General features: G+C 46.0%; 1 protein-coding gene across 7 annotated transcripts in view; it reads left to right on the top strand.

Moving 5' to 3' along the window:
* Positions 1-26,436, top strand: part of ppp2r3a (protein phosphatase 2, regulatory subunit B'', alpha) — a 597,462-nt gene that overhangs the window by 468,739 nt on the left and 102,287 nt on the right. For all 7 annotated transcript variants that reach the window (XM_072474671.1, XM_072474674.1, XM_072474672.1 and 4 more), the window contains 3 exons: positions 4,400-4,651; positions 6,603-6,706; positions 18,003-18,105. In XM_072474671.1, the coding sequence (XP_072330772.1) occupies positions 4,400-4,651; positions 6,603-6,706; positions 18,003-18,105 (459 nt within the window). The remainder of the gene's footprint in view (positions 1-4,399; positions 4,652-6,602; positions 6,707-18,002; positions 18,106-26,436) is intronic.

Genomic DNA, 26,436 nt, shown 5'->3' with positions numbered 1-26,436 from the left:
ATAAATGACATGGCAGGGTTTATAAAGCTAGAGCGGATTAAGTTTGTTCTAAGGGGGTCGGCTCAAGGGTTCACCAGGCGGTGGCAACCGTTCGTCGAACACCTCGCAGAAAGATAGATGGAATGGAAAAAAGAAGGCAGCAGCAGCAGCACAGGATCGGGGGGAGGGGGGGGGGGGAACCAGAAGGACTCTCAGGGTTGTTAATATATACTGTATAATATGTATAGGTCGTTGCGACAGATAATTATATATTGGACTGTTAAATTATATTTTTGGAGCGTGTTACTTGTGATAAGGCAGTTGCTAATTAGGGCTAGTTTTCATTTTTGTTATTTATTATTTATTCATTTTTTCTTTATAAAATAGGTCGTTCTTATAATATTGTGTAAAGGATGCACAATGTACTGTGTTGGTTGACCAAAAATTTTCAATAAAATATTTATTAAAAAAAAAGGTGACTTGTCACCACCTTCTCAAGAGCAGTTAGGGATGGGCAGTGTGCTAGCATCGCCAGCGAGGCCCACATCCCATGAAATAATATTTTTTTAAACGACAAAGTACCAATCTGGATATTTGGCACATGTACAATGAATCTGCAGTGTACAGTGCAGTTTCAATGTGCAATACCCACCAGAATATAATACAGTATATTAAAATCATATGGTTTATAAGATTAAATTAGATTTCATTAAATAAATTAGAAGACCTGAAAACAATTTTCAGTATTAAGTTGTTGCAGCTCATCAACCTTGGCAACTCATGTCAGAAATGGAGATGGCATTGGGACTAATAAAGAAACAAAACATAGGCCTTGAGGAGATAGAAGTGGGAATAGAATCATTGCCCACTGCTGCTGTACAAAAAATATTGGGCAGAGGTTCTGGTCTGAAACTGCTGAACTCGGTATTGAGTGTCAAAGACTGTAAAGTGTGTAATTTTAAGATGAGCTGTTGGTCCTCAAACTTGCACTGAGCCTCGTCAGAAAAGTGTAGGAGGCCAAGATCTGAGAGGTCAGAGTATGAGTGTGGCAGATGATTAGAAGCTTGGGATTGCACCTGTGGACTGAATTAAGGTGTTCCACAAAGTGGTCACCCAACGTCATTCGTCTCCCCAATATAGAGGAAGCCCATCATGAGCAACCTATTCAGTATGCTAAATTGAAAGGAGGTCAAGTAAATTGTTCCTGTTGAAAGAGTGCTTAGGACCCTGGATGATGGGAAAGAGAGGTTGGTTAGGTGTAGGGCAGGTGCTGCATCGCATGTTCTTGCATGGAAAGATGGAGGGGGTGACGGAGGAGTGGAATGGCTTGTCACGGAGTGAACAGTCTGTTCAGAATGTTGAGGGGGGAGGGGAAGGAAAGATGAGCTTCGTGGAGGCACCATGCTGGAGGTGGTGGGGATGGTGGAGGATGGTTTGTTGGGAGCTGGTGGAGTGGAAGGCTAGGACAAGGGGGATCCTACGTGTGGGCAAGAGCGGAATGCGTAAAATATTTCCTGCCAGTTTTGACATCTGCTACAGAGAAATAATACCATTATACAAACAGACAAAAGATTTCTCCCTCCCCTATTATGGGAATTGAACTTTCGTAGAGAATTGGATAGTTACAGAGAGATTCCTCTCTCACAAGAACAGATCTGTACACATTTTAACATGTTTCTCATTGCATCCACTTAGCAGCTCTATCTAAAATCCAATTTTTTGTTGGCCCAGATGTTTCACAGATACCGACATGCTCAGATATCTAAATTAGTGTCAGTTTAGGGAGCACCGAGAGGCTTTTTTGATCATCACAGCGGAGCTCAATGTTGACCTCACTTGATGTCCACTTCCCAATAGGAATAACTAATTAACAATTCGGAGTAAGAGCCCAGAATCACTTCTCCACCCCTCCCAAGCAAGGATTAAAGGGATTTAACTGAGATTTCTAATTGGTTCAGTTAAGTAGACACAGGCCAAGATTTGAACCTGAGAGTTCCTGAACCATGTCTTGGATTTTCATGGAATTGGGCTAAGTAGGGTGACCTTTAAAAATAAAAGGAAATTAGGGCAGCACGGGGGCGCAGTGGTTAGCACTGCTGACTCAGGGTGCCGAGGTCCCAGGTTTGATCCCGCCTCTGGGTCACTGTCCATGTGGAGTGTGCACATTCTCCCCGTGTTTGTGTGGGCTTCGCCCCCACAACCCAAAATATGTGCAGGCTAGGTGAATTGACCACGCTAAATTGCTTCTTAATTGGAAAAAATTAATTGGGTATTCTAAGTTTATTTTAAATTAAACTAAAAAAATTAATAAAAGCAAATTACTGCAGATGCTGGAATCTGAAACCAAAGAGAAAATGCTGGAAAATCTCAGCAGGTCTGGCAGCATCTGTAGGGAGAGAAAAGAGCTAACGTTTCGAGTCCAGATGGCCCTTTATCAAAGCTTTAAACCCTTAAAAAATGGCAGGTGGCACCAGATTACAGGATCCCCGTCACCATTCCCATTTCTGGCAATTTGGGGCAGGGTAAGGTTTCAGGCAGCCAGTCCCATGCTGCACTTCAGCCCTTGCTAGCTCCATTGTATCAATTACATGGGGTGGAATTCAACCCTCCCTACATTCCCGGTGTCCTATGCAATTTTGATAGAGTCACGACCAACCTGTTAAAAGGCAAGGTTCATGGCACCTCAGCAGCATTGTGAACTATGAGGGAACCCTGATCCTGAGTCACAAAAATAAAATAAAAAGCCACTCAACATTTCTTTTGAAATTGCCCCTCTTATCTTCTCATAAAGCTGCCAAACAAACCCAGCCATGCATAGTTTTGACTTAAAACCGCTTTTTTCCAGTTCTAACTTTTTAGTCTTGTGTGATTAAACACACAGGCATGGAAAAACCACATCAAAGAAAGTTAACTTATAACAAGGTAATAGAGGTGTCAACCAAATCAACCAAAGCTTATATTCTCCTCTGTAGCTGTGTCAACATGCCTGCTGAGCGAAGTAAAGTGGTCATTCCTGGAGTTCAACCAAGCATTCATAATGAAGCCAATGTCTGTTTCTAATTATACAGTTTCCAGGTGGCCTCGTTATGAATGCATAACTGTACATGCTGGAGACTGGAAAAGTAGGTATGAAGGATACATTGAGGAAGGGAAACTATATGAAGATAATAAAAACAATATGCAAGAGTCATGGGAGAAATGGAGGGGTGCACAATGGAGTGGGTGGGAGCTATAAAAGCTTGGGGGCCTGACAGTCTTGATTATAACAGGACAGATGTCCTAGCAAATGAAAGCGGGTCACCTTCATGGGGGCGGCATGGTAGCACAGTGGTTAGCACTGTTGCTTCACAGCTCCAGGGTCGCAGGTTCAATTCCTGGTTTGGGTCACCTGTGTGGAGTCTGTACATTCTCCCCGTGCCTGCATGGGTTTCCTCCAGGTGCTCCGGTTTCCTCCCACAGTCCAAAGATGTGCAGGTTAGGTGGATTGGCCATGCTAAATTGCCCCTTAGTGTCCAAAAAAAAAGGTTAGGTGGGGATAGGGTGGAGGTGTGGGCTTAAGTGGGGTGCAAGTCGGGTCCAAGGGCCGGTGCAGACTCTAGGGCCTCCTGCACTGTAAATTATATGATTCTATGATATGATCTTGCGCATCCACCTTTGCTGCTGCCGGTCCTGCCTTTGGAGGTGGCAGGCTCGACTCTACTCCTTCTCCACCTCCAGCGTGGCAGGCAGAGGCCTCCTTAATGAAGATGTGTTTGCAGAGTCAGCAACTTACACCAGCCATGCTTCTCTTCTATATTTTTTAATAGATTTAGAATACCCAATTCATTTTTTTTCCAATTACGGGGCAATTTAGCATGGCCAATCCACCTACCCTGCACATCTTTTGGGTTGTGGGGGCGAAACCCACGCATACACGGGGAGACTGTGCAAACTCCACACGGACAGTGACCCAGAGCCGGGATCGAACCTGGGACCTCGTTGCCGTGAGGCCGCAGTGCTAACCCACTGCGCCACCATGCTGCCCTTCTCCTCCTTCTCAACCATCCGACTCGATACCTATTTTTGATTAAACCAATGAAGTTACCAAAAAGTCAGTTCTGCAAGTGCCCACTCTTTCAAAGATACGCGACTTATAAAATATTTTGAGCATGATGTACCATGAAATGTGAAGATGTTTTACTTGATCCTAAATCATACATCATTATCTCTGCCGATTCAACAGTGCTGTGCCTTCCGATGGCATCAGTGTGGAAGGCTTCCTGAACCAAGTGACTTGGTACCACACTTGTTGATGCATTTCTGCATTAAATTGCTAAGGAAGCACACAAATCAATATATGTACAGTGTAAAACAATGACTATCTCGCCATATGAAAAGACTGGTGGGGAATTTATGTTTCATGTTCTGTTGTCTTTTACAGGTCCAAAGCAATAAAGAAAAGAAACCTGGAACTCCACCCCCCCCTGTGACAAACACTGCTCCCAGTCCCCCACCTTCAAACAAAGTTGTCGCCAGCACTCCTGCATCCATAAACATTCCACGCTTCTACTTCCCAAAAGGACTTCCTAGTGCTACCAACCACCAAGAAGAAACTGTTACCAAGATTCAAACTGCCTTTGCTGATTTTGAGGATGAAAAGGCCGATATATATGAAATGGGCAAAATCACAAAGGTAGGAGACAGCATATTTTAACCATAAATAATGCTCAAGTGTGCGGCGTGGAGGCACAGTGGTTAGCACTGCTGCTTCACAGCACCAGGGACCCGGGTTCAATTCCGGCATTGGGCGACTGTCTATGTGGAGTATCAAAACTCTCCCCATTTCTGCTCCGGTTTCCTCCCACAGTCCAAAGATGCGTAGGTTAGGTTGATTGGCCATGATAAATTGCCCCTTAGTGTCCAGGGATATGCGGGTTAAGTATGGTTATGGGGTTGCTGGGATAGGGTGGGAGCCTGGTTAAGGTGCTCTATCAGATGATCGGTGCAGACCTGATGGGCCAAATGGCCTCCTTCTACACAGTAGAGATTCTTTGGTTCTATGTTTTGTAAAAATTTACTTTTTCCCTTGTATACATTTCACCTAGAATTCTGGCAGTGATGCGTATGATTGCTAGGTTACAGATCATGGGCATCATTAGGAATCCTGCAGTCCACACTATCACTGTCTTCCAAAGCAAAATATTGCCAACCAAACTTAAGTACTAGTTATGAGCTGTAATTTCAACTTGCAGCCCAATTGTTTTATCTCCCGCCCAACCTTGTATAAATACAACATGAGAGGTAAATTCCTTTATTCCATTCCACCATCAGGGAGTAGTGCTCAAAGGGTTGATGCTGGGTTACAAAACTGATTGACCCTGCCACAGTTTCTCCCCTCTAATAGGGCAGATCAATGAATTAAGAGAACTTTCAATTCATAAAATCTTACGTTGCTGCAGTGGCAGGATTGGCAAGTGGATTTAGGTTCACAATTGACATTGCACTATATTTGTGCCGTAAATTGCTGGAATACCCATCCAAGGTCAGTGTCGCGTATGCGATTTCACAAATGTCGTGCCCAATGATTTATCTCTCTGACCAATGAAAGAAAAGGTGACAGAACGAAATGCCTAGCTTTTGCACTCATTCCAGGAAGTGAATTGAACCACAACTTTCTGGATCAGCTGGAAAGTGCTACCAACTGAGCTAACGCCGTTATATTCCAGTCATTATGTATAATGAAGGAAGTACGTTGCAGTGCGGGCTCCTCACTCCCGCCTCATTAATTTCCGTCAAAGGCAAAACAGCTTCAATTGCAAGCGGGGCAGAGATCTGAGTCAATTGCAGATGGATTTGAATTACCATCCATAACATTACAACTATTGTGTGTGTGAACGAATGAGTCTGCCATTATCTGAAAAGAGGAACGGTAGATTTGGGCCGAGACTCTATGTCAGAACAAGGGAGGAAGCAATACTGAACCCTCTGAACATTAAGAATCTGTCATTTAACAAGTAGTAATCTATTGCAACCAACATTTGGAAGAAGATCTTTTTAAACCTTTGACATTGGTGTGGTGACCCAGTGATGCAGCCTAATGGGGCCTCAACACAAGCCAAAATGTTTCATAAATCCCTTTGAACTGTAATCCTATATTTTTGACTATGATCTGTCTTCTTTCTCTCCCAGACATTATCATAAACAACAAATAAAGTAAAATATTTTTTTTTTGAAGCTCCACGCTGAGACCTGTACCATGTCTTTGTTACACTGCCACTACACATTAGTTTCAGAATAGTCAACTTCAAAAATGCCATTGATTCAATGTCAGACTTTTATATAATTCAGAATCTCTTGCGTTAACTTGGTGAATAAACACTTTTTAAAAATACCTTGTCATCGTTAGGAATCCACAGTTTTTGCTGTAATTGAATCCAAATGAGAAGAATGAGAGAAAAATGTTAACATGTTAGGCAGTTGGGGAAATAAAGCATTATTCTACCACACTCAATATCAGCTGGGCCACAGTCAAAACCCCAATTTATTCTAAGTATAGCTATGACTGTTTTATTCAAAGATTAATTGTTCCCCACAGGCCCCTGTGTCAGGGAAGTGATATTTGAAGCTTGGTTTTGTTTTCCCAGGCATGTGGCTGTCCTTTATACTGGAAGGCCCCCATGTTCATTTCTGCTGGAGGAGAACGGACAGGATTTGCGTCTGTGCACTCTTGTGTAGCGATGTGGAGAAAGTGAGTATTAGCCCCGGTCTGCATTTAACTATTGCAATCAGCAGCAGCGATCACTCAAAGATGCATATGCCTCACTTACATACACAATGAAAAGCCTAGCGCCTCTCACACGCTCAGCACATCCCAAAGTGCCTATTAAGGCCTTTTTTGGAAGTGTTGTAATGCAGAAATGTGACTTCCAATTTGTGCACCGCAAGATCCCACAAACAGCAATGCGATAAGTGACCAAGTTATATGCTTTCGTGATTTTGGTTGAGGGATAAACAAAGGCCAACATATCGGGCCAGCACATCTGCTCGTTGAAAAATGCCAGGCGATGATTTTTTTTTTAAAATCTGTTTTTATTCAAAATTTTTCATTGATTTTTACAAGCCACTACAAAAAGAAAAACAACGAAAGGAAAACAAAGCAATAAAACAGAAAACAACTTAACCATTTAACAATTTAAGAAAACAGGGTGGGGTATCTGCCCTTTACAAATGAAAACCATCCACTGCCCAAACCACTGCCCCCCCCCCCCCCCTGGTTTACTGCTGCTGCTGACCTCCACCTAACGTTCTGCGAGCAAGTCAAGGAAAGGTTGCCACTGCCTGGAGGACCCCTGCAAGGACCCTCACAAGGCAAACTTTATCCTCTCCAACCTGAGAAATCCCGCCATGTCACTGACCCAAGCCTCTACGCTTGGGGGCTTCGCGTCCCTCCACATTAACAAGAGCCTTCTCCGGGCTACCAAGGAGCCTAGGGCCAGAACTTTGGCCTCTTTCGACTCCTGCACTCCCGGATAGTCTGATACCCCAAATATCGCTATCCCCCAGCTCGGTTTTACCTGAGTATCCAAGACCTTGGACATAGCCTTTGCGAAGCCTTTCCAAAATCCTGTAAGTGCCGAGCAGGCCCAGAAAATATGGACGTGGTTTGCTGGGCTCCCTGAGCACCTCACACACCTGTCCTCCACCCCAAAGAACTTACTCATTCTCGCCACTGTCATATGCGCCCGGTTCACCACCTTAAACTGAATCAGGCTAAGCCTGGTGCAAGATGAGCAGGAATTGACCCTGCTCAGGGCGTCAGCCCACAGGCCCTCATCCAGCTCCTCACCCAGCTCCTCCTCCCACTTGCCCTTCAGCTCCTCCACCGAGGCCTCCTCCGCCTCCTGCAACTCCTGATATATTTCTGATATCTTGCCATCCCCATCCCACATGCCTGAGACCACTCTGTCTTGCATCCTCTGGGCAGGCAGCAGCGGGAATTCCCCCACCTGCTTTTTCACGAACGCCCGAACCTTCATGTAGCTAAAGGTATTCCCGGGTGTAGCCCAAACTTCTCCTCCAGCGCTCTCAGACTAGCAAAAGTTCCATCAATGAGCAAGTCCCCCATCCTTTTGATACCCGCCCTGTGCCAACTTAGGAACCCCCTGTCTATTCTACCCGGAACGAACCTGTGATTGTTCCGTATCGGGGCCCAGACTGAAGCCCTTGCCTCCCCCCTGTGCCGCCTCCACTGCCCCCAGATCCTCAATGTCGCCGCCACCACCGGGCTTGTGGTATACCACGTCGGTGGAAGCAGCAACGGTTATCAGTGCCCCCAAGCTAGTATCTTTACAAGATGCCACTTCCAACCGTTTCCACGCCGCCCCCTCTCCCTCCGTTACCCATTTCCGAATCATGGATATATTCGCTGCCCAGTAATAGCTGCAAAAGTTCAGCAGCGCCAAACCCCCCCCCCCCCCCCCCCGGACTGCGCTCCAAGAACTGTCTCTTAACACCCGAGGTCCTGTTTGCCCACACAAATCCCGTAATAATCCTATTTCCCCGCTTGAAAAAGGACTTGGGGATGAGAATGGGAAGGCACTGGAAGACGAACAAGAACCTAGGGAGGACCGTCATCTTTACGGACTGCACCCTGCCCGCCAGGGAAAGCGGCAGCATGTCCCATCTTTTAAAGTCCTCCTCCATCTGATCCACCAGCCGCGCTAAATTGAGCTTGTGCAGGACCCCCCAGCTCTTAGCCACCTGAATGCCCAAGTAGCGCAAGCTCCTCTCCACCACCTTAAGCGGTAGCTCTCTCAGTCTCTTTTCCTGGCCCCTCGCATGTATCACAAAAAGCTCGCATTTTCCCGACATTCAGCTTATACCCCGGAAAGTCTCCAAAATCCCTAAGAATCTGCATGACCTCCACCATCCCCTCCACCGGATCCGCAATGTACAGGAGCAGGTCATCCGCATACAGTGAAACACGATGCTCCTCCACCCCCCGAACCAACCCCCTCCAGTTTCTGGACTCCCTCAACGCCATGGCCAGTGGCTCAATCGCCAGGGCAAACAGCAGGGGGGACAGGGGGCACCCCTGCCTCATCCCTCGATGTAATCTAAAGCACCCTGACCGCAGCCGGATCGTCGACACTCGCTACCGGGGCCTGATACAACAATTTGACCCACCCTATAAATTCCTCTCCACACCCAAATCTGCCTAACACTTCCCACAGGTACTCCCACTCCACCCGATCAAAGGCTTTCTCCGTGTCCATTGCTGTTATCACTTCCGAATCCCCGCCTTCCGAGGGCATCATGATCACATTCAGGAGCCTCCGTACATTCGTATTCAACTGCCTGCCCTTCACAAACCCCGTCTGATCCTCGTTGATCACTCCCGGGAGACAGTCCTCAATCCTCGTGGCCAAAATCTTGGCCAACAGCTTGGCATCCACATTAAAGAGCGAAATCGGCCTATAGGAGCCACATTGCAGCGGGTCCTTATCTTGCTTGAGGATAAGCGAGATCAGAGTCTGCAACATCGTCGGGGAAAGGGTTCCCTTTTCCTTAGCCTCATTGAAAGTCCTCAACAACAGCGGACCCAGCAGCTCCGAGAATTTCCTATAAAACTCTATGGGATACCCATCCTGCATACCCCCTAACCAGTTTTTCCAGCTCAAATGGGGCCCCCATTCCCTCTACTCGCCCCTCCTCCACCTGTGAAAATCTCAGTTGGTCCAGGAACTGCCTCATCCCCCCCCCCCCGGGGTTCTGACTCGTACAATTTGCCATAAAAGTCCTTGAAGACCTCGTTAATCCTTGCCGAGCGCAGCACCGTGTTACCCCCCCATCTCTACTTCCTCCAATCTCCCTGGCCACCTCTCTCTTCCGCAGCTGATGCGCCAGCATAGAACATAGAACATAGAAAATACAGCACAGAACAGGCCCTTCGGCCCACGATGTTGTGCCGAACCTTTGTCCTAGATTAATCATAGATTATCATTGGATTTACAGTGCAGAAGGAGGCCATTCGGCCCTTTGAGTCTGCACCGGCTCTTGGAAAGAGCCCCCTACCCAAACTCAACACCTCCACCCAACACCAAGGGCAATTTTGGACACTAAGGGCAATTTATCATGGCCAATCCACCTAACCTGCACATCTTTGGACTGTGGGAGGAAACCGGAGCACCCGGAGGAAACCCACGCAGACACGGGGAGGATGTGCAGACTCCGCACAGACAGTGATCCAAGCCGGAATCGAACCTGGGACCCTGGAGCTGTGAAGCAATTGTGCTATCCACAATGCTACTGTGCTGCCCTTAAGAACAAATAAATCTACACTATATCATTTTACCGTAATCCATGTACCTATCCAATAGCTGCTTGAAGGTCCCTAATGTTTCTGACTCAACTACTTCCACAGGCAGTGCATTCCATGCCCCCACTACTCTCTGGGTAAAGAACCTACCTCTGATATCCCTCCTATATCTTCCACCTTTCACCTTAAATTTATGTCCCCTCGTAATGGTTTGTTCCACCCGGGGAAAAAGTCTCTGACTGTCTACTCTATCTATTCCCCTGATCATCTTATAAACCTCTATCAAGTCGCCCCTCATCCTTCTCCGTTCTAATGAGAAAAGGCCTAGTACCCTCAACCTTTCCTCGTAAGACCTACTCTCCATTCCAGGCAACATCCTGGTAAATCTCCTTTGCACCTTTTCCAAAGCTTCCACATCCTTCCTAAAATGAGGCGACCAGAACTGTACACAGTACTCCAAATGTGGCCTTACCAAAGTTTTGTACAGCTGCATCATCACCTCACGGCTCTTAAATTCAATCCCTCTGTTAATGAACGCGAGCACACCATAGGCCTTCTTCACAGCTCTATCCACTTGAGTGGCAACTTTCAAAGATGAATGAACATAGACCCCAAGATCTCTCTGCTCCTCCACATTGCCAAGAACTCTACCGTTAACCCTGTATTCCGCATTCATATTTGTCCTTCCAAAATGGACAACCTCACACTTTTCAGGGTTAAACTCCATCTGCCACTTCTCAGCCCAGCTCTGCATCCTATCTATGTCTCTTTGCAGCCGACAACAGCCCTCCTTACTATCCACAACGCCACCAATCTTCGTATCGTCTGCAAATTTACTGACCCACCCTTCAACTCCCTCATCCAAGTCATTAATGAAAATCGCAAACAGCAGAGGACCCAGAACTGATCCCTGCGGTACGCCACTGGTAACTGGGATCCAGGCTGAATATTTGCCATCCACCACCACTCTCTGACTTCTATCGGTTAGCCAGTTCGTTATCCAACTGGCCAAATTTCCCACTATCCCATGCCTCCTTACTTTCTGCAGAAGCCTACCATGGGGAACCTTATCAAATGCCTTACTAACATCCATGTACACTACATCCACTGCTTTACCTTCATCCACATGCTTGGTCACCTCCTCAAAGAATTCAATAAGACTTGTAAGGCAAGACCTACCCCTCACAAATCCGTGCTGACTATCCCTAATCAAGCAGTGTCTTTCCAGATGCTCAGGAATCCTATCCTTCAGTACCCTTTCCATTACTTTGCCTACCACTGAAGTAAGACCAACTGGCCTGTAATTCCCAGGGTTATCCCTAGTCCCTTTTTTGAACAGGGGCATGACATTCGCCACTCTCCAATCCCCTGGTACCACCCCTGTTGACAGTGAGGACGAAAAGATCATTGCCAACGGCTCTGCAATTTCATCTCTTGCTTCCCATAGAATCCTTGGATATATCCCGTCAGGCCCGGGGGACTTGTCTATCCTCAAGTTTTTCAAAATGCCCAACGCATCTTCCTTCCTAACAAGTATTTCCTCGAGCTTACCAATCTGTTTCACACTGTCCTCTCCAACAATATCGCCCCTCTCATTTGTAAATACAGAAGAAAAGTACTCGTTCAAGACCTCTCCTATCTCTTCAGACTCAATGCACAATCTCCCGCTACTGTCCTTGATCGGACCTACCCTCGCTCTAGTCATTCTCATATTCCTCACATATGTGTAAAAGGCCTTGGCGTTTTCCTTGATCCTACCCGCCAAAGATTGTTCATGGCCTCTCTTAGCTCTCCTAATCCCTTTCTTCAGTTCCCTCCTGGCTATCTTGTATCCCTCCAATGCCCTGTCTGAACCTTGTTTCCTCAGCCTTACATAAGTCTCCTTTTTCCTCTTAACAAGACATTCAACCTCTCTTGTCAACCATGGTTTCCTCACTCGACCATCTCTTCCCTGCTTGACAGGGACATACATATCAAGGACACGTAGTACCTGTTCCTTGAGCAAGTTCCACATTTCACTTGTGTCCTTCCCTGACAGCCTATGTTCCCAACTTATGCACTTCAATTCTTGTCTGACAACATCGTATTTACCCTTCCCCCAATTGTAAACCTTACCCTGTTGCACGCACCTATCCCTGTCCATTACTAAAGTGAAAGTCACAGAATTGTGGTCACTATCTCCTACTTGCATCCTACTTGCCTTCTCCCCATACTCGTACACTGCTCCCTATACCTTCCTCAACTGAGCCTCAGCCTTCCCCGTGGTAAGCAAGACAAACTCCGCCTGCAGTCTCCGGCGCTCCTTCAAAAACCCGATTCAAAAACGGGGGATTCTGCATATCTCCTGACAACCTTAAGTATCGCACCTACCAATCTCTCCCTCTCCATCCTATCCCTCTTCTCTCTGTGGGCCCTGACTGAAATTAGCTCCCTTCTGACAACTGCCTTCGGTGCCTCCCAGACCTCCCCATTATCATTGGTCTCCACATATCTTTGGATACACCTCCGAACCCGCCCACCGATCTCCTCGTCCGCCAATAGTCCCAGGTTCTTTCTCCACAGAGGGCGTTGGCCTCTCTCCTCCCCCAGCCCCAACTCCACCCAGTGCGGGGCATGGTCCGAGATCGCAATGGCCGAATACTCCACCCCCCCCCCACTCTCGGGATTAGTGCCCTACTTACCACGAAAAAAATCAATCCGCGATTAGGCCTTGTGCACATGGGAGTTGCCTGCCGATGATTTAAATCCTCCTGAGAGAGAGCAGATGGGACCCTTGTGTAACAAAATAAGACATTTCTGCCAATGCAGCGCTCACTCATCTGCACTGAAATATAAATCTGCATCATGTGCTCAAGTGTCTCTCTCTGGAATGGGGTTGGAGGTCATGAACTCTGACCCTGAGGCAAGATTAATAACCCTGAACCACGGCTAACCAAATCAAATAAAATTTTTCCTTGTTTTATTTTGTACTATAAAATATAACTCTTTTTACCTGGTAGTGCTATTGCACTGAGGTATAAAGTTGCCTTAATTTTGTTTGGAAAAGACAAGCAATCCTGAACTAAATTTATCTCATAGTGGGAATCAAGCTAGTCCTTCCACACAGCTTTCAGGCAGGCTCCCTTCCGGAAACTGGGCGTGTGTTAACGTTGGAAAGATCAATTCAACACCGTTATGTTGGCTAACAACAATTTGTATTTACATAATATTATTAATAAAGAGAAACATCTCAAAGTGCTTCACAGAAGTGTAATCAGACCAAAATAGATACCAAACCAAAGAGTGGTGACTATAAACTTGTGCTGCTCCTCTTGCATCACCCTGATTTTATTCACTCCACCATGGGTCGCCATGCTTTCAGCCAGCTAAGCTCTGGAATTCCCTCTCTTACCCTCTGAGACTCTCGAATTCTGCCTCCTCCTTTAATGCGCTCCTTAAAACCTCCCTCTTTGACAATCCTTTAGTCACCAGTCTTAATATCTCCTTATCAGGATCGATCTCAAATTTTGTTTGCTGACATTTTTGTGAAGCGCTTGGAGAATGTTACGTGTGCTATATAAGTGCAGGTTGTTGTTGGTGAGATGGGTCTTAAAGGAAGAAAGGAAAATGGCGAGGTAGAGAGATTTGGAGAGTGAATTCCAGAAACTAAGGTTTAGATAGCATTTTAATAAATTTAGAGCACCCAGTTCTTTTTTTCCCAATTAAGGGGCAATGTAGCATGGCCACCTACCCAAATCTTTGGTTTGTGGGAGTGAAACCCACGCAGACACAGGGAGAATGTGCAAACTCCACAGAGACAGTGATCCGGGGCCAGGATGGAACCCGGGTCCTCGGCGCCGTGAGGCAGCAGTGTTAACCACCGCACTACCATGTCACCCCAAGGTTTAGATAGTTGAAGGCAAAGACACCAGAGATGAAGTGAAGGGAATGGGAGATATACCAGAGACTTTTACTGTTCACATTCATTTCTTTTAGTTCCCTTCTTTTGTCCTTAATGTGGCTTTTCCTGATTCTTTCAGCTATCTGAGAAAGACTTTCATGTTATCAGTTTGGGCTGGATTGGAACCCCATCCTGGAATAAAGAATTGATTGTACCGTGTCCTATGATCCTGGAGGTCTCTGGTCAATTCAATCTCCAGTCAGTACTGAGTTATTCTGGAGATTTTCTTTACAGGGTGATCTATTTTTGTGTTTTTCTTGAATTTGTCTTTTCTCTCCAGCCCCAGTTGATACAATATTAAACATGGCCCTTCAAAGGATTTCCCAAGGCTTACTCCCTCAGTATATAGTTCTACTTTCAGTTTCCAAGTTTTACCTTAAAGTTACGGCTTATCAAAATTATTACAGTGGCACAGCGGTTAGCATTGCTGCCTCACAGCGCCAAGGACTTGGGTTCAATTCCACGCCTCGGGTGACTGTGTGGAGTTTGCGCTTTCTCCCCGTGTCGGCGTGGGTTTTCTCCGGATGCTCCGATTTCCTCTCACCATCCAAAGATGTGCAGGTTAGGTGGATTGGCCATGCTGAATTGCCCCTTAGTGTCCAAAAGATTAGGTGGCAGTGATGGGGTGGGCCTCGGTAGGGTACTCTTTTCGAGGGGTCAGTGCAGACTCGATGGGCCGAATGGCCTCCTTCTACACTGTGGGGATTCTATGATTAGTCAAGGGATGCACAAATTTGAATTAATGTGAAAAGGTTTTCAAACGAACATTAAGAAGCAATTATTTTTTACTCAAAGTTATGTATGTTTTGAACAATCTTCCAGATTTGTTAGTAGAGGCAAAGACAGGCTCTAAATGTAAAAATCAGTATTCTGTGAGAGTGGAGGGGAGAAGGCAGATAAAATGCAATGGGCCAAATGGACTTTTCATATTCTTGGCTTTGTCATAATGTTTCCCACTGGCTCAATGCAACTATAAAGGGTTCTGGAATATTGGTTATAGCCTATAGTCACCGAGCAGTGAGGTGATACTGCACTTGTATTGCCCTTCCCATGTCCTTCACACAGGTCAGAGAGCTCTCATAGCAATTTGAGTAGTTTTGCCCTAAGGCGTATACAATGGGGTAATGAAAATGTTGCAAATTCTAAACCACTCTACTTAGTGTGAGTCAAATTACTTTTATAGACTGAGGTGGAAAGGCAATTTCACTTGTGGATATAAAACTTCCCTTTTACTTCTGGAAATTTGTTGAATTTGCTTTGGATCTATAACATTTTTATCTGTTGGATGCAAGAGCAGCTGAGCTGAACTGCACTTTAAATCCCTTTTGTAGTAATAAGTGGCCATAATACATGTTAATCTTATTCAAACAAACTGCAAGGCTGAAATGAGAAATGGAAGAATTTACACTGGTGCAGAAGAGATTTTTGAATTGACTTTAAGGCGTGGGGAATAACGTAGGCAGCTTTACCTTGCATATGAATGTTACCCATTTAACTGATACTCTCACTCGGGGTCAACTGTATAAAAGTAAGCGAAAGGCTTTTAATTATGATGTCTCAATGAAGTACTTTGGGCTGGATACTCCATTTGGGAGACTGTGATGACGACTGAGTGGGAACAGAGGCATTTTACGCCCGTAAAAACGGCGCAAAAGCTGCATCGATCCTCCGCCTGGTGGGGGGCCAGCAGGCACGCACCATAGAGCCCCCGGCTCTAGCTGCAGATACGGCCGGAGAATTGCCGGGTCCGTGGCCGTGCATGCGCACGACGGTGGACGCGCCGTGCAACATGGCGCCGGCCGCGCACGGACCTGGCCTGCCAAAAACTGCCCCGCTTTGGCCAAGGTTGGCACCCTCGGACCACCCCCTAACAGTGCCCCCCAGCCCCCGTCAAAGCCCCCATTGCCCGTGGATCGGCTCTCCCCCCGCCCTCCCTGACTGTGGCGGCGCTGGACTCAGCACGCAGCCGCTACGCCGGGGTCCCGGAAAAAAATAACACACGCCCCACGTCGCCGGGAACTCGGCCCATCGGGGGCGGAGCATCGGGGAAGGGCCTCAGGTGACATCCTGAGGCCGTCCCAACGGCATGTGGCATACTCGGTATACTGTTTTTGAGGAGGCGGAGCATCGCAAAAGCGGCACCGCCCCCGATTGTGGCACCAACGGGGATTCTCCGGCCGATCCCCGAACACAATTTCACCATCGGAGACCGGAGAATCCTACCCCTTGTTTTTGAAGTGTACTCACTGTTGTAATGTAGGAAATGCAGCAACCAATATTCACACAGCAAACTCCCACCATTAACAATGTGATAATGACCAGATAAATCTGTCTTTTATGATGTTGATTTAGTGATAAATATTGGCCAGGACACAGGGAATAATTCCCCTGCCCTTCTTCAAAATTCCCTGATGTTATCTTTTACAACCACCCAAGCAGTCAGATGAGGTTCGATTTTTCATCTCAACTGACATTAAGTTTGTTTTTGGTTAATTAAAAGCCAAGATTTGATGATGAGTAATAACTTGCTTTTACATAATTTGTCAAAATCTCTGACATTAGGATTAGGGAAATTCTCTGTCCTGTGAGAAATCACAAAAGAAAAACAAATAATTGGGGCTATTTCTGTCAAAGGAACAGTGGAGACATTAGGCCAGAATTCCCCTGCCATTGGGATTCTGATTTGGATCAGAATTCTCCTGCCCTTGGCATTCTGATTTGGGTCGGAATTCTCTTGCCGTTGGGATTCTGTTTTCCCGCTGGCAATGCACCCCTGCCCGCATGAGGTGGCTGCAATGGGAAATCCCATTGGCAAGCAGCAGGAAGAGAGAATCCCACCGTCGACGAATGGTGCGCCGCCGACAAACATGCGACTGGGGAACTGGAGAATTCAGTCCTTAATATCATTGTTTAAAATGGTGAAGGCATCATAGAATGATGCACTGCAGAAATAGAATAATCAGAACATCATGTCGGTGTCCGATCTTTAAAAAAGCTATCAGATTATACCCCACACCTGCACATTCCCAGAACCGTGCATGATTCATTCTGGGAATGATTAGATATAAACCGACTAATCTGCTGTCTAGTATGACGACATTCATAGAATCCCTACAATGCAGGAGGAGGTCATTCGGTCCATCATGTCTGCACCAACACTTGTAAAGAGCACCCTACCTAAGCCCACGCCCCACCCTATCCCTGTAACCCAGTAACCACACCCAACCTTTTGGACACTAAGGGGCAATTTAGCATGGCCAATCCACCTAACATCTTTGGATTGCGGGAGGAAACCGGAGCATCCGGAGGAAATCCACGCAGCCCCACTGGGAGAATATGCAAACTCCACGCAGTCACCCGAGACCAGAATTGAACCCGGGTAGGGCGGCATGTGGCGCAGTGGATAGCACTGGGACTGCGGCGCTGAGGACCCGGGTTCAAATCCCGGCCTTGGTCACTGTCCGTGTGGAGTTTGCACATTCTCTCCATGTCTGCGTGGATTTCACCTCCACAACCCAAAAATGTGGAGGCGAGGTGGATTGGCCATGCTAAATCGCCCCTTAATTGGAGAAAAATATATATAATTGGGTACTCTAAATTTATTTTTTTAAAAGAATTGAACCCGGGTCCCAGGCACTGTGAGGCAACAATGCAAACCACTGTGCCACCGTGTCATATTAATCTTATGTTTAATATAGGGCAGAGCTGTTGTCTTATTTTTACAATGGTGTGGGTTCTTTTACTGTCCCAGAGTAATAAATGCAATGGTTGTTGTATCTTTCACAGAGTGCTGCAGAGCTGCCACGATGATGCATCTAAGTTTGTTTATCTTCTTGCCAAACCAGGCTGTAACTACCTAGAGCAGGAAGACTTTATCCCACTGCTGCAGGTCTGACCCCAATCTTTTATTTCAATGCAGTGTACTATTTTACAAAGCCTTACCTATTCGGTAATGGTCTATGAGCAATTTTTAAAATTCTGTGAATACATTAACTGATTAGAACGACAGCCTTTAACCACCCAAGACATGGGCACAGAGCATAACCACAGAACACAATGTTAACCAAGTGGACCGCGAATAGACTGGGGAATGTGGTGAGAGTAAGAATTCTATTCAGTGGAGGTGTTCTTTCTGCTTTTAACATTTGTAGTGGTTTTCGTAAGCTCAAGGCAGTAGTTAGAGCAGCAGCTTTAAACAGTCTGGGGGACCATGCAGCAGTAGAGCCTATTGGGGTGAATAAAGGACACCAGGCGAGCAAAGGAATGTGACACATAGTCAGCGCAGCGAGTGGGGCAGTCCGGATAAGTTACAATATTAAGTTTATTGGTTAGTGGTTTTAGTTGGAAACAAATTGGTGCATAAGGGAGGAGGAGTACCTGGACAGTTTGCAATTGGAGGACGCCTTGTTCCATCAGCGGCACTGTGGCTACGGGGACAGCCATTGCCACTTGGGAAGGACCCACGGTCGTCTCTCTACACACGTGGGCAAAATCCTGGAGGGTTGGGAAGTGGCCGTGAATTTGGCACTGAAGTGGCTCAATTGACTGCCCAATGGGTGGTGAGGTACCCACTACTGGTAATATGCCATGGCGATGGAAAACATCCAAGCTCCCCTCCTGATGCCGTTCTCTGCCACACCAGCAGTGCTGCTGACTCCAAGCCTGTTGTCAGTCACAGTGCTGTAAAATTCAGCCAAATGTATTTGCCACCCATGAAGGTAAAGATGGTCAGAAGGATAGCCAGAATGCTGACCATGGCCCTTCGAGTAGGAGGCTATGCAGAGGGAGGAAGGAAGGGAGTGTAATATGTTGTTGCCTGGAGAGTCAATAATTAGAGGATGGATAGCATTGTTTGTCAACAGAACTGTCTCATTAGTGATTAAGGATGAAATTACCTCTATGGTAAGAGAAAATATGAAAAGCGGTGAGCAGGCAACAAAGATCCTATTTTCTATGTTTCTGCGGAACTACATATTGAATATAATCCCTTCATGTCAAGTAATGGGCCACATGTGGCCCATCAAGGTTCTGAGTGTGGCCCACCAGACATTTTGTTGACTGTTGCCCACATGCAGAGTTATCACATTCCGCTAGTTTACATCTGCGTGGTAATTTTCCTACCGGTAGAACTGAAGTGATCCACACGCAAAGCAAGGGCAAGTGAAGTCAAGTAGGTGCTTACTGCACACAGCATTGGCTGTGAGAGCAAAAGTTCCCTCTGCGTCCAATCAAGCGTAAATATTTCTTTTGTTTTTACTACTTGAAGTTGATGACAGTTCTATTAATATATGATTGATTTAAGCATTTTCTATAACTTGTTATGAAATATCTGGCGTGTATTAAACATATTCAATCTTATTCAAGGATCATTGTTAGTGAAAATGCCTGATTTCAGTCATGAGGCCCCCCAAGTTGAAGGCAGGCCACTCGGTGGCCCACTCACTAGCCTAGGTTGCCCATCACTGCTTTATGCAATTTATTGTCAAATCACTTTTCAACTATGCATTAAATTACTGTCTGCTTCTGTTTCCCCAGGACATCTGGGACTGCAAAATGTGAAAATTAGTGTCATAATCAATATAGCTTTAATGACAAGGAACTTGGCACGTGCATCCGGAAAATAATTTAATAGCTCTAACCCCCATTGCATGAGCTAATTCAAACAGCTCTCTTTATAACCTTGAGGAATCATGTTGAGTTTGTGATGCAAATTAAATGTGATCTCTGAAGTATTTTGTTTACATGGTATGGCTATGTAAAGGATGGCAGGAGCCAAAAATGCCCAAAGTGCTGGCCACAGTGATTAATTGGCCCACTTTAGCAGGGTTCAGCCGAAATACACATTGGCCAAAGTAAGGGATAACATTATAGCCTTGGACTACAGTCGACTTATGGTAGTGATTGAAAGGTGCTTTTACAAGATGATTAATGTAATTTTAAAATGATCAAGAGAACTCCAAAGAATTTTATCAACAGACAAAATTGATAACAGTCAACCGTCTTACAATTGAGTGTAAATAAGTGCAATCTTGATCATTTGTGATATGTCATTGGTGCACAGAGTTAGAGAATTGTAAAATCACCACCCTGGGTTCAGTGGCAAACATATCGTGTTGACCTTTAGTACAGAGACTAGCCTTCCATATTGCAACCAATGATATGTCCCCAATTTTACTTTGCTATAATTTCCCGCAGCAATCTTCTCTGGTTGATGATGAGTTTTTTGGAGCAAAGTCTGTTTTTATTAAACCTTTGAAAACCTTATCTACAAAAAGAAAGATAACAGGCTGTGAGAAGCGGCATGCTGGAGTGTCAGTACACTGTCCCACAGAGGTGTGAGGTGAGCTCGCGCCTGAGGTTCCGTACAAGGTGCTGTCAGCCGGATCGGAGGAGGAAAATGATTGCAAAAATTATCCCGGCAGCCTTCTAGAACATAGAACATAGAACATTACAGCGCAGTACAGGCCCTTCGGCCCTCGATGTTGCGCCGACCTGTGAAACCACTCTGAAGCCCATTCACACTATTCCCTTATCCTGGACCAGAGGGGTACCAATATCCTGGGGGGGAAATTTGCTAATGCTCTTCGGGAGGGTTTAAACTAGTTCAGCAGGGGCTTGGGAACCTGAATTGTAGCTCCAGTATACAGGAGGTTGAGAGTAGCGAGGTCATGAGTTAGGGTTCTAAAGTTGCAGGAGTGTACCGGCAGGCAGGAAGGTGGTTTAAAGTGTGTCTTCTTCAATGCCAGGAGCATCTGGAATAAGGTGGGTGAACTTGAAGCATGGGTTGGTACCTGGGACTTCGATGTTGTGGCCATTTCGGAGACATGGATAGAGCAGGGACAGGAATTGTTGCTGCAGGTGCCGGGGTTTAGATACTTCAGTAAGCTCAGGGAAGGTGGTAAAAGAGGGGGAGGGGTGGCATTGTTAGTCAAGGATAGTATTACGGTGGCAGAAAGGACGTTTGATGAGGACTCGTCAATTGAGGTAGTATGGGCTGAGGTTAGAAACAGGAAAGGAGAGGTCACCCTGTTAGGGGTTTTCTATAGGCCTCCGAAAAGTTCCAGAGATGTAGAGGAAAGGATTGCAAAGATGATTCTGGATAGAGGCGAAAGCAACAGGGTAGTTGTTATGGGGGACTTTAACTTGCCAAATATTGACTGAAAACACTAGTTTGAGTACTTTAGATGGGTCCGTTTTTATCCAATGTGTGCAGGAGGGTTTCCTGACACAGTATGTAGATAGGCCAACGAGAGGCGAGGCGGTATTGGATTTGGTACTGGGTAATGAACCAGGGCAGGTGTTAGATTTGGAGGTAGGTGAGCACTTTGGTGATAGTGACTACAATTCGATTACGTTTACTTTAGTGATGGAAAGGGATAGGTATATACCGCAGGGCAAGATTTACATCTGGGGGAAAGGCAATTATGATGCGATAAGGCAAGACTTAGGATGCATCGGATGGAGAGGAAAACTGCAGGGGATGGGCACAATGGAAATGTGGAGCTTGTTCAACGAACAGCTACTGCGTGTCCTTGATAAGTATGTGCCTGTCAGGCAGGGAGGAAGTGGTCGAGCAAGGGAACCGTGGTTTACTAAGGCAGTCGAAACACTTGTCAAGAGGAAGAAGGAGGCTTATGTAAAGATGAGACATGAAGGTTCAGTAAGGGCGCTCGAGAGTTACAAGTTAGCTAGGAAGGACCTAAAGAGAGAGCTAAGAAGAGCCAGGAGGGGACATGAGAAGTCTTTGGCAGGTAGGATCAAGGATAACCCTAAAGCTTTCTATAGATATGTCAGGAATAAAAGAATGACTATGGTAAGAGTAGGGCCAGTCAAGGACAGTAGTGGGAAGTTGTGCTTGGAGTCCGAGGAGATAGGAGAGGTGCTAAATGAATATTTTTCGTCAGTATTCACACAGGAGAAAGACAATGTTGTCGAGGAGAATACTGAGATTCAGGCTACTAGACTAGAAGGGCATGAGGTTCATAAGGAGGAAGTGTTAACAATTCTGGAAAGGGTGAAAATAGATAAGTCCCCTGGGCTGGAAGAGATTTATCCAAGGATTCTTTGGGAAGCTAGGGAGGAGATTGCTGAGCCTTTGGCTTTGATCTTTAAGTCATCTTTGTCAACAGGAATAGTGCCAGAAGACTGGAGGATAGCAAATGTTGTCCCCTTGTTCAAGAAGGGGAGTAGAGACAACCCCGGTAACTATAGACCAGTGAGCCTTACTTCTGTTGTGGGCAAAATCTTGGAAAGATTTATAAGAGATAGGGTGTATAATCATCTGGAAAGGAATAATTTGATTAGACATAGTCAAGACGGTTTCGTGAAGGGTAGGTCGTGCCTCACAAACCTTATTGAGTTCTTTGAGAAGGTGACCAAACAGGTGGATGAGGGTAAAGCAGTTGATGTGGTGTATATGGATTTCAGTAAAGCGTTTGATAAGGTTCCCCACGGTAGGCTACTGCAGAAAATACGGAAGCATAGGATTCAGGGAGATTTAGCAGTTTGGATCAGAAATTGGCTAGCTGGAAGAAGACAAAGGGTGGTGGTTGATGGGAAGTGTTCAGACTGGAGTCCAGTTACTAGTAGTGTACCACAAGGATCTGTTTTGGGGCCACTGCTATTTGTCATTTTTATAAATGACCTGGAGGAGGGCGTAGAAGGATGGGTGAGTAAATTTGCAGATGACACTAAAGTCGGTGGAGTTGTGGACAGTGCGGAAAGATGTTACAAGTTACAGAGGGACATAGATAAGCTGCAGCGCTGGGCTGAGAGGTGGCAAATGGAGTTTAATGCAGAAAAGTGTGAGGTGATTCATTTTGGAAGGAATAACACGAAGACAGAGTACTGGGCTAATGGTAAGATTCTTGGCAGTGTGGATGAGCAGAGAGATCTCGGTGTCCATGTACATAGATCCCTGAAAGTTGCCACTCAGGTTGAGAGGGTTGTTAAGAAGGCGTACGGTGTGTTAGCTTTTATTGGTAGAGGGATTGAGTTTTGGAGCCATGAGGTCATGTTGCAGCTGTACAAAACTCTGGTGCGACCGCATTTGGAGTATTGCGTGCAATTCTGGTCACCGCATTATAGGAAGGATGTGGAAGCATTGGAAAGGGTGCAGAGGAGATTTACCAGAATGTTGCCTGGTATGGAGGGAAGATCTTATGAGGAAAGGCTGAGGGACTTGAGGCTCTTTTCGTTAGAGAGAAGAAGGTTAAGAGGTGGCTTAATTGAGGCATACAAGATGATCAGAGGATTGGATAGGGTGGACAGTGAGAGCCTTTTTCCTCGGATGGTGATGTCTAGCACGAGGGGACATAGCTTTAAATTGAGGGGAGATAGATATAAGACAGATGTCAGAGGTAGGTTCTTTACTCAGAGTAGTAAGGGTGTGGAATGCCCTGCCTGCAACAGTAGTCGACTCGCCAACACTAAGGGTATTCAAATGGTCATTGGTCATTCTAGCAGCAGACATAATAATAATTGCTTATTGTCACAAGTAGGCTTCAATGAAGTTACTGTGAAAAGCCCCTCAGAGCTGTATGGGCAAAACTGGATAGTGTTGGGCTTTGAGGTGATGCTACCTGTGGTTGAACAGCCTGCCATTGCACATTTCCTCGGCTGATGTATCTCGAATGCCCATTGGCGTGAGGCATTGGAAGCTTGCTAGTGCTGTCGGGATCAGCATCCCTCCATCTGTGCGAGATGATACACACAGTAAATCGAATCAGCTGGGGATGGGGCAACTTCAAACGTTGCATTTTTGCTGATGGCTGAAGAGACTGATCCGCAAGAGGCAGGTTGTGCCACGGGTGCTGTATATGAAGTGCTTTTCACCCGGTAGCAGTGTGAGTTGCCGTTTTCAGTATTGGTGCCTGTTGCCAAGTCACTGTAGCCATTGATTGTCATGGTGGCGCCCACTAGGCCACAGATGATGTTGCCATTTCCCTCTGCTGTTAGCCAGTGTCTACAAGGTGCCAAAACCAATGTTTGAGGCCTTCATGTCGTGCTTGCAAGCATCTTGAAACAGATCTTTGTGTGTCCTACTGGTTTTCTGGCTCTGGCTACCTCGCCACACAGAAGATTCTCGGGTCTACGTTCATCTTCCTTCCTGCTGGAACTGACTTTTAACAAATAAATGGTACTTGGGAGCCTGAAGGAAGCAGCAGATTGAAAGAAAAACACTTGCGTCAGTTTTATTACAAATATTTTGTAGCTATCCTTGAACAGGCTGTCCTTTTTTGAGAGTGTAGTGTCCCACATTCTAATTTACATCTGTTAGTTTTAATACCTGTGAGAATATGCTGTCAGGGAGAAGGTGAGTGAATCATTGGAAAAGAACTCTTGAATTGAATTTAACCCAGATGTTCAAAAAGCATCCTCCCACATTTAATGAGATTATGCAAGCATTTCAAAAGTATGAACACAATAAAAACTGCACACAAAATTAAATTCAGTCATTTGGATTTGCAAGGATTGCATTTTTAATATTCTTTAAATTAAGCAGAGATCAAATTATTTAAATAGGCTTACTCGTGATCATATCCTAATGTTTGAGATTATTCAGTGTGGGGTTAAACCATGTTCCAACTGACCTGGGCCTGGGGTGCCACCTAGTGTCCTGATGAAGCAACTGAGCCAATTTAGGCACAAGCTAATATTAAGGCAGTGTTCTTCAAACTTTTTTTCCGGGTACCCATTTTTACCAACCGGCCAACCTTCGGGACCCAACCCGGCTTATCTTTGCGAACCACGCCGACCGACCTGCGCGACCCACCATTTTCTCTTACCTTGTTTGCTGCTGACAAAAATGGAGGAAATGGTTTTGGGTCCCTTTGGCCCTCGTACACGCTCCTCCAATGGAACCTGTTGGATGAAGGTGAAGCCTTCCGGTGTTGGAAAGTATGCAGTCTCCATCTATCCAAAGTTCTGCATTTATTTCCTGCAAAGTTTTATCAAATAAATCCCCCCAAACTTGTAAAGTAAAAGAAAAATGAAATGAATAAAATAAATGAAAAAAAAAAAAAATTAAATGAATAAAATAAATGAATAAACCCCCCCCCCCGGACTTGTAAAACAAAAAGCTGCGACCGTTTAAAAAAAAAAAAAGCGGCCGCACTGCGCATGCGCACCGATGATCGGGCACGCATGCGCAGTATGGCCGTATTTGTTTTACATGTTCGCGGCCATTTTGAAGGCCGCTTGCAGCCGGCATTATTAACAGCTGGCTGCTGCGGCTGTTGCGCGCAGATTTGCGCAATTGGGAGCGCCGCGACGGACGGCTCCACGACCCACCCGACACCCGCCCGCGACTCACCCGCGGGTCGCGCCGCCGAGTTTGACAATGCCTGTATTAAGGGACTCTGTAAAAGACATAGAATCATGGAGTCCCTGCAATGCAGGAGGAGGTCATTTGGCCCATCGAGTCTGCACCAACTCTCTGAAAGAGAACCCTACCTTGGCCCACTCCCCTGCCCTATCCCCATAACCTCACCCAGCATGCACAGCTTTGGACTGTGGGAGGAAACCGGAGCACCCAGAAGAAACCCATGCAGAAACTGGGAGGACGTGCAAACTCCACACAGTCAACCAAGGCCTGAATTGAACCCGGGTCCCTGGTGCTGTGAAGGTCTCAAACTGCGGGTGGGTCTTGGGATGATGTAAAAGGGGTCACCAAAAGGTCTCCAAAAACGATCCCCAAAGATCACCTGATCTTCCCCATTTTCTCCCTGGGTAAATTCTTGCTGCAATACAGTGTATGACCACATGAGGCTGATATAGAGGCCGGCGCCCTGGACCTTCTTGCCTCCCTGGGTCACCGTTCCAGTCACCGTCACTGACACAGCCTCCAGTAGCCAATCCCGCTATCGGCCACGTTAGTCAGCACCTGCACCTACAATTGAAGAGTTTAAAAGAAAAAAATCAATTATCTTTAAATTTATTTCCTGCAGATATTCCTTCTGCACAAAGTTAGTTTCTAGCAGCACTTTGTGATCTTTTTTCCAGGCTTCCATCTCCCACCCAAAACCAAGTGACTGCTGACTGGAATATGTTTCCACAAGTACCCCAGTCAGCAATCCATAGCCCGAGTACTCCCATATACAGAATTAGCAGATAATTCCTCTGTATCCTTTGGGCATCTCCCCACCTTTCAATTGGTCCATTGTCACAAAGCTGATTCATGTTTGCCCCATTCTGAACTCGGCTCTGGGGCGACGGGTGT

This window comes from Scyliorhinus torazame, chromosome 14 (genome assembly GCF_047496885.1).
Source record: "Scyliorhinus torazame isolate Kashiwa2021f chromosome 14, sScyTor2.1, whole genome shotgun sequence".
Lineage (NCBI taxonomy): Eukaryota > Metazoa > Chordata > Chondrichthyes > Carcharhiniformes > Scyliorhinidae > Scyliorhinus > Scyliorhinus torazame.
This window is presented reverse-complemented; position numbering and strand designations above follow the sequence as displayed.